This window comes from Oryx dammah, unplaced genomic scaffold (genome assembly GCF_014754425.2).
Source record: "Oryx dammah isolate SB20612 unplaced genomic scaffold, SCBI_Odam_1.1 HiC_scaffold_13, whole genome shotgun sequence".
Classification (NCBI taxonomy): Eukaryota; Metazoa; Chordata; class Mammalia; order Artiodactyla; family Bovidae; genus Oryx; species Oryx dammah.
This window is the reverse complement of record NW_024070197.1, coordinates 56233855-56242831: the sequence shown is the minus strand read 5'-3', so window position 1 is coordinate 56242831 and position 8977 is coordinate 56233855. Positions and strand designations below refer to the sequence as shown.

Genomic DNA, 8977 nt, shown 5'->3' with positions numbered 1-8977 from the left:
TCTCTGGTTGCGCGCGTGGTGCGCGGGCGCCTCGCTGTGCTGGCCTCTCTGGTTGCGCACAGGCTCTAGGGTTGCGGTCCGATAGTTGTGGCGCGCGGTCCTAGTTGCCCTGCGGCATGGGGGTTCTTCCCAGACCAGGGATCGAACTCCTGTGTCCTGCGTTGGCAGGATTCTTATTCGCTCTACCACCAGGGAAGTCCTGAACTGTATCTTAAAAAAGCTGTTATTTTAAAAGAGATTGAGTGAGAGATTGAGAGAGTGCACTGATTTGTGTAGTTCCAGGATACCTTCAGGGCTGCAAAATGTATAGAAGTGTTAACATCTCGTCCTGTCTCCACGCAGCAGCTCCACTCGGAAAGCCCAGAGACGCTGTTCTTGTCAATAACTGGGGCCTGTCCACATCCCCCACTGTTCTGCCTGAACTGGAGACACTGCAACTTTGATGCATCTGATCCCTGAGTTCTGCGAGGGTAGCACAGAAACTACGGGCTTGCCAGGTGGCTCAGTGGTCAAGAATCTGCTTGCCAGCGCAGGGGACTTAGAAGAGTCAGGGTCAATCTCTGGGTCGGGAAGATCTCCTGGAGAAGGAAATGGCAACTCGCTCCAGTATTCTTGCCTGGAGCATTCCATGGACAGAGGAGCGTGGCGGGCAAGGAATTGTCCACTCGTCCGTGGGGTTGCAAGGAATCGGACACAATTTAACGGCTGAGCGCACACAGTGCGGAAACTACCAGATTGATAAGCTGACACAGCAGAGGATGCTGTGGGCTGACCCTTATGCTAGAGTGGTCGCTGATGCACATTGAAGGCACTTTGCTCTGAACGCTGCAGCCCTCTGCTCAGGGCCTGGGGGTGGTTAAGGCCTCCAGAAGCAGTCATCGACCAATAGCAGGTGGAAGTCAGGGGATAAATACCCCAGCTCCCTCCCTCCTCCATGGGGCAGCCTCTAAGGGGGCTCCTGATCCCCGTGGGGTCAGCTCCCAGTGCCCCTGGGGTACCAGCTTGATAACATAGCACCTGTCTTGCTTCCCCATGCCTCTGCTGGTGTTTCCTGGCATCCTCTCCCAGGGCAACTGCATGTGCTCAAATTGTGGTCTCAGAATCTGCTTCTGGGGGAAGCCAGGCCACCTGGGAGACTTTCTCATTTATTGTGTGGCAGTCTGCGTCTCTGCTCTGAACCGGGCTCTGATGCAGGCGGCCATGCACAGGGTGGACACGACCCTTGTCCTGCTGGGGCTTGGAGGGGACAGCGGATGGGCAGTAAACAGATGATCCTGTGATTGCAGACGGTGCTGGTGGGGAGCGTTCCAGGGGACCCACCGCTGACTCATGCAAAGCACTGGCAGTGTGCCTGGAGTTATAGCGTGTGCTCTGTGAGAGCTGTACATGGTTATCATTGCTTGGATTTGTATTCTCACGGTTGAACTCAGTGTGTCTGTAAGACCACTGGGGGCCAGGACTGTGTACATTCAGGGGATTATCTGGCTGACAAAGCGTGATGAATCAATACTCCACCTTCATGGATAGAAAGACTTGATATGTCAGTTCTCTGCAACCAAGCGTAGTCAACACAGTCTCCATCAATAAGCTAGCAGGTTCTTCTGTAGATACGGACAGTCTGATCCTAAAGTTCATGTAGAGAGGCAAGACACCTGGGACAGCCAACACAGTGTTGAAGGACAAAGTCAGACGGGGTTGCAGCCTCACTCTGAGACTTACAGTAAAGTCATAGTTACCAGGACAATCAGGGAAATAATAGATCCATGGAACAGAAGAGAGAGACCAGAAATAGACCCACACAAATAGTCAGCTGACCTTTGATAATGGAAGGGAGGCTCCAATGGAGAAAGCATGGTCTTACCAGAAGTATGATAAATAGGCCAGTACTTATCTGGGCAAAGAGGGGAGTGATGAGGATGACCTCATGGAGGTGTCCAGGCCTGCCGATGAGGGTGGACACCTGCAGCCCTCTCCTGGGACAGGGCTGGCCTCCAAAGGGTGCTTGCTTGCAGTGAAGTGAGGGGCGGTGGTGTAGGGGTCACTGGGGCTGTTTATGTCATCAGAGTAGCTGTTGTATTTCACTCTCTTCCATTTCCTGTTTTCTCTATCTTTTAAAAAAATATCTATTTGTCTGGGTCTTAGTTGTGGTACGTGTGCTGTGTTGCAGCCCCGTGAACTCAGTAATTTTGGTGCATGAACCCCGGAGGGCATGGGCTTAGTTGCTCCGTGATATGTGGGATCTTCGTTCTTGGACCAGGGATCGAACCAGTGCCCGCTGCGCTAGAAGGCGGATTCTTAACCTCCGGCCACCAGGGAAGCCCCTCTTTCTCTCTTTGAATGTTGCACGGTCGTCTCTCTCCCTCGTCTAGGTAGCTTGTCTTCTCTGTGTCTGGTTGTCCCTGACCCTGGTTGACCCTGTTTGTGTGTGTTCATATTTGTGCGTGTCTGTCTCCCTCAGTCTCCCACTCTGTCCCATCTCAAGGTCTGTCCCATAGTCCCCATCACTCTCCCTTTCCTCTTTTTTAAAAAAATATTTATTCGGCCACACCACGTGGCATGTGGGATCTTAGTTCCCTGACCGGGGATCGAACCAGTGCCCTCTGCATTGGAAGGCCAATTCTTAACCACTAGACCACCAGGGAAGTCCTTGTCCCCTTCCCCTTTTAACAGTCATATGTTTATTATAATTTTGCTGTAAGGAAAAAAGCTCACAGTAGGCCAGTTCAGAAATTCCCTCTTAGCAATATTTTATGGGGAAAGAGAATGGTTAGATAATCATTGCTAGACTAACTGGCGGGGGCGGGAGGGAAGAGTATTTACTTAAAAGTCGCTACACTCTTGACTGGCTGGGTGGGTGAGTAACTGATTTCTGAGAACAGACCTTGATACCTTAGATGTTCCCAGATAACTGCTAAAGCAGGCAGATCAGCACTGCCGATCTGACCTCTCAGAAGGTGGTGGGTCTGAGCACGCACAAAGTCTCTTTGTGTTTTGTTGTTGGCTTTTGAGGAATGAGGATAAGAAGAAAAGATAAGATTCCCTGGTTTCAGGGTCGGATGAAGGGTGGGATTATACCTCCTGCCTCTCTACCCGCCAAGGTTTAGAGACCCCGCCCAATAATAGGGCCATTCATAATTGCTAAGTGTCTCAAAAACTTTTTTTGGCTTGAAAAAATTGTAGATTCAAATAATACGAAGTTTCTGTGTGCCATTCATCTAATTTTCCCCCATGATAACATTTTTCATAACCATAGTTATCAAACCCAGGAAATTGAGCTGGTAAAATGTTCTTAAACTGTAATTAGTTATTTTTTAAATTTAGTTTTTATTGAAGTATAATTGAGTTACACTGTTATGTCAGTTACTGCTGTACGGCAAAGTGACTCATTTATACATGTATATACATTCTTTTTCATTATGACTTATCACAGCATACTGAATATAGTTCCCTGCGCTCCACAGTAGGACCTTGTAGTTTATTCATTCTGTATATGCCAGTTTGCATCTGCTAATCCCAAGCTCCCAATGCAGCTCTCTCTCACACCCCGCTCCTTTGGCAACCCAGTCTGTTCTCTCACGTCCCTGATCCTGTTTCTGTTTCATAGACAGGTTCGTTTGTTTCATATTTTAGATTTCACATATATGTGATGTGTGCATGCTCCGACGCTCAGCCGTGTCTGACTCTCTGCAGCCCTCCTGGACTGTAGTCCGCCAGGCTCCTCTGTCCATGGGATTTCCCAGGCAAGAATCCTGGAGTGGGTTGCCATTTCCTCCTCCAGGGGATCTTCCCAGCCCGGGGATCAAACTAGGCAGTGTCTCGTGCATAGTTGGTGGACTCTTTACCACCGAGTTACCGAGAAAGCCCATGTCAGTGACGCCGTGTAGTATTCATCTCTCTCTCTGATTCACTCCACTTACTATGGCAATCTCCAGTTGCATCCAAGTTGCTGCAAATGGTATAATTTTGTTCTATTTTATGGCTGAGTGGTCAGGCCGTAATGGGTTTTCATCATTTTTTTATGTGGACTCAGTTTTGGTTTGTTTTTGTTTCGGTGAAGAGTTTTAAGGAATTTTATCACATGTATAGACCTGTGTAACCACCACCACCACCACCACGCACAGAATGCAGAATAAATGCTGTTTGTTTCAAGTTTTTTCACTTTACTTCATGACTCTTGTCCCCCAAACTGTTTTCAGTCTGGCTAGATCCACGGTAAGACAGTGGAAAGCCTTTAGTTCATTCCACCCCCTTCCTCCCCTAATGTAAGTGTCTCCCCTCTTCTGCACCCTGTGTGTGGTGGTAGCTTCATGAGTCTATACATGTGACAAAATTCCTCAAAACTGTACACCAAAACAAAAGAAACCAAAATTGAGGCCATATAAAAAGATGGTGAAAATTGATGATGGCTGGACAACTCAGCCATAAAAAAAGAATGAAATTATACCATTTCAGGTAGTGCTAATGGTAGAGAATCCGCCTACCAGTGCAGGCGATGCAAGAGATTCAGGTTCGATCCCTGGGTCAGGATGATCCCCTGGAGGAGGAAATGGCAACCCACTTTGGTATTCTTGCGTGGAGAATCCCATGGACAGAGGCGCCTGGTGGGCTATAGTCCATGGGGTCGCAAAGAGTCAGACACGACTGGGCACACACATATCTCTTTCTGCTGTTATGTGTGAACAGCTGTGAACCTTTACTCCTACTTCAACTCTGACTCTAAAACGCCCTGGTTCACTTGGGTCTGTTTGCTTCTTGGACTCCAGGTCAAAGCTGAGATCTCCTTCCTACCCTCTCATTTCCAGGAATACCTCTCTTTGCTGTTTCTCTGTTCAGTGCAATAATGGAGGTATATGTCCCAGGATTCTTACGGTTGCATGTGACAGAAATTTCGCACTAACCAAAGCAAAAAAGAATGGATTAGGTCACATAGATAGCATGTTCCAATGCAGAAGAGGCTTCAAGCCCAAACAGACCCAGGAGTTCGATAGTGCATCAGGGCTGAGTCATTTTGCTTTCCGCATGCCCAGCAGCATGGACCCTGCTACCCCTCGCCTCATGTTTCCTCAGCCTGCAGCAGCAGCAGGGGAAATGTGATGAGTGGCTTTGGCCAAGTCAGTCCTGGGAGGATGCTGACGGGCCCAGCTTAGGCCGTGTGCTCCTCCCTGAATCCTGGCCACGAGGTGGGATGCCTTGGTCATTTCTGCAACCCTGGGCCCCTCCTTTGGCCTGTTGTGGTGGGAGAGGGGTGGCCCATCTTCATCTCAGGTGTGTGGAGTGGGTCCATCCCAGGAAAAGGTACTTTTCTGACAGAAGAAAAGGAGGAAGGGATCGATGGACTTGTCTCTTTGTGACACTCCTTAGTCCACTGGGCCTCCTGAGATAGGAGCAGGGTTCCTCATGCAACAGACGGCCACCCTGTGAGGGGAGGGGCTCACCCTTGAGTCAGGGGCCGTCCTGACCTTTGCCCAGGAGAAAGTCGGAGTCCTGTGGCCGGGGTTCTAGGGAGGATGAATTTCCTCTTTTTCTGTCATCTAGGGTTCCCCAGAGACTCAGACGGTAAAGAATCTGCCTGCATTGTGGGAGACCTGGGTTCAATCCCTGGGTCAGGGAGATCCCCTGGAGAAGGGAATGGCAGTGCACCCCAGTATTCTTGCCTGAAGAATCCCATGGACAGGGGAGCCTGGCGGGCTACACTACAGTCTACAGGGTCGCGAAGAGTCAGACGCGACTGAGCGACTCTCAGCATTGCTGCACAACAGCTCTCCCAGCGCTGAGTGCCTGAGAACCACGCTCATTTCATTATTTGCACATAAAGCTGTGAACGGGCAGGGCCTCGGGGCTGGTCGAGCTTGTCTTCACTCTGGACAGTGAAGAGCTGGGCGGGGTGTCTCTGGGGTGCAGGCACGTGGCAGCAGCCTCAGATGGAGTGACGTCCAGCTTCTGACCTGCTGCTGTTACTCTTCCTTCAGTGGACATCATGGAGATAAAGGAGATCCGGCCAGGGAAGAACTCCAAGGATTTCGAGCGCGCGAAAGCGGTCCGCCAGAAGGAAGAGTGCTGCTTCACCATCCTGTACGGCACCCAGTTTATCCTCAGCACGCTCAGCCTGGCAGGTGGGTGCCCGCCGTGCGCGCTTCCCCTCCCTGCGCCGGGGTTTCCTTCCAGGGCGGGTGCTCCAGCAGGATGCTCACCCCTGCCCCGCTGCTAATGAGTGTTTGGGGCATCCTGGTTTCGAATCCTGACCCTGCCTCTTTCTAGCTGTGTGGCTTTGAGTAAGCGACTCTGCCTCTCTAAGCTATAGTTTGCTCAGTTGTAAAACAGGACCCAGTTCATCCTCATGCTGACCTCGTGGGGATGTTGAAAGGATTATGTTAAGGGCCCGTTTGGGTCATGCTGTGCTGAGAACTGAAGGCAGGTTACATTTTGTTGTCCAGCTGAGTGTGGCCTGCACCATTTATTCAGCTTAACTGATCTGAAGGAACGATCCTGCAATCTTGTGTCTCATACATGGATACATGCACACACACGGTACACACACATAGACACAGTCTGGGGGTGTGATGTCTGATCTTCCTTGTGAATCTTCCAGAAAGTCAAAGAGGCCTTTAGCTGGGAGAAGAACTGAGAAAGCTCAGGCGCTTGGCTCAGGGGCAGAAGGTTATAACCCCAGAATTTCTTGACTTAGAACTTAATATAAAATCATGGTGGACAAGAAAGAAAATAAGAAGCATTAAAAGTAAACCAAAGTGGGTGGAAACTGTGGAAGCTGAGTAGCATTAGGGACTTTTAATTTCAGGCCCGATGACTCTCATTGGTTTAATTTCTCATTCATGCTTTCATCAGTCATCTTTTGAGCATATGCTCTGTTCTGGGTTGTGCTAGATGTCTGTGGGGCTGTAGTGAGACATAAGACCCAGTTACCACCTTTAAGGAGCTCACGGTCTACTTGGGGAGAAGACGTGTGGACAGGAACTTAGAGTACTCTCTGATAGGAGCCGTAGTCCAAACGTAATACAGTGCGCTGAGGAATACACGGAGCCTAACTCCCTGGAAGGCTTTGCCGGGGAGGTGGCTTTTTTTAAACTGGGTTTTGAGGCATCAGTAGGAGTTGTGAGGAAAGAGAGAGGATGGTCCAGGGAGAGAGCCTTGCATGTGCCAGGCTTGCAGGAGGGAAATAGTAAGCCGGATGTGGGAAGTGATGGGTGCATGTCTGATGGGGGGGGTGTGGCAGGAGGCAGAGACAGGACAGGAGAGAGGGGCCCATGAGCCTGAACCTTCAGAGCTTTGTCCACTTAGCCCAGCTGCAGGCTGAGGCCTGGTTGCTCTTCTTGGTAGGGAGGCCGTGAAAGACCAAGCAAGATGTGGAGCCCAGGATGCCAGCTTGATGGCTGGATCCCGGCTTCTTCCCTTCACCCTTCCTAGCCATGCCTTTCTCTTCATCCGCCTGGGAAGAATGAGAGCAGAGGCCTCGGCATGCTCTGTCCAGGCTAACGAGGCCCCTGGTGGTGTGCAAAGATGTTTAATAGCAGGACCAGGTGTTTGCACTGCCAGCTGCATTTTATGATGAGGAAATGAGGCACAGAGAGGTTAAGTAACCAGCCGAACATCACACAGCCCTGAAGCGCTACAGTGGGCCTTGGGGTTGATGCCAAGCTCTTACCCGCTGCTCGTTGCTGCTTCCCTTACAGGCAGCAGCCTCGGCTACTTGGTGGCCCTCTCTGTGGCCTTGATGGGAAACGAGGGAGGTGCCGAGGGCTCTCAGGATTGTGGTCCAAGTTGTCCTGAGTTCTGCCTCTTGTTCGCTAGTATAGGACTAAAGCTAAAGCTCTTCCGGCTTGTCACTCCTGCTGTAGGAGGCTCACCCTGGGCAAAAAGCAGGTCCCAGGAACCAGCACAGGTTCCTCCCATTGCCGTGGTCTGTGTGGGGAGGGAGTCTCCAAGCAGAGATCTTCCCAGGGAGTAACACAGCATTTCTGGCCCCTCCTCTCTCCAGCCGACTCGAAGGAAGATGCAACTAAGTGGCTGTCTGGCTTGAAGATCTTACACCAGGAAGTGATGAGCGCGTCCACCCCCACCATCATCGAGAGGTAAAGGCTTTGCCTGTTTCTCTCCGTAGTTGCTTGCTCGGGCGTCTGCTCTGCTCCCTCTAGCCAGTATGGCGAAAGAAGGGAAAAGGAGACATTTCGTCTCGGAAGCTCCTGGAGTGCCCTGTATGCAGTAGGTGTCCAGTAGTGGCGGTGGACACTCCAGCATCTCCCAGAAGAGCCGCCTGTCTCCCTGGGCCTTGTTCTGCCGGGGTGAGAAGTGCACTGGGCTTGAGACAGAAACTCGTCCTGGAGTTGGGTCTGAGGAGAGGGCCCGAGGCTTCTTTCTCAGAGGATTTGAGAAGAGAGTAAGCTGACTGGCGGGAGGACCTCGGGCTCGAGGTCTGGGACTTTCCTCCTGGCTTGACGAGGGCCTTCTCAGGACTGTCCATCAGCATCATGGGTGTCGGGTGGGACTCGTGTATGAATTGCTGTCCATCCAGTGAATTGGAGCCCTCTGATCTCAACCGTTTCTCTTACCAGCTTTTTGGGAGATTAACAGAGAGCACCAGAGGGAACTGTCAATTTAAAGAATCCGGCCTCTGTGAGGCCACGGGGCGGCTTGGCTCGTCTGGGCGGCATTTCACCCACACAGAGAAGCTGCTGCTTCCCAGGTTGCTGGTGTTAGAAAGTGGGAAGACCTTCCTTTTCATTTCCAGGCTCTGTGTCCCATCCTACAGAAACTCCTTGGACTTGTGAGTCTAGCTTTCTGATTTTCTAACTCTCTCTCTCGTCTCATCTCTTCCCAGCTGGCTGAGAAAGCAGATTTATTCTGTGGATCAAACCAGGAGAAACAGGTAAGATTCGCTCGCATTTTTTTGGTTTCCTCCCGATCATTTAGGATCATCTCATTGTTTCCTGAAATATCCCAAGGGGGTCGGAGTGAGTTCTGT

The 8977-nt window shown here is 50.9% G+C and overlaps 1 protein-coding gene across 1 annotated transcript in view; it reads left to right on the top strand.

Moving 5' to 3' along the window:
• PLCG2 (phospholipase C gamma 2) overlaps positions 1–8977 on the top strand; it is a 155080-nt gene that overhangs the window by 60617 nt on the left and 85486 nt on the right. Inside the window, exons 3-5 of the mRNA XM_040254066.1 lie at positions 5970–6113; positions 7994–8087; positions 8834–8881. Of these exons, the coding sequence (XP_040110000.1) occupies positions 5970–6113; positions 7994–8087; positions 8834–8881 (286 nt within the window). The remainder of the gene's footprint in view (positions 1–5969; positions 6114–7993; positions 8088–8833; positions 8882–8977) is intronic.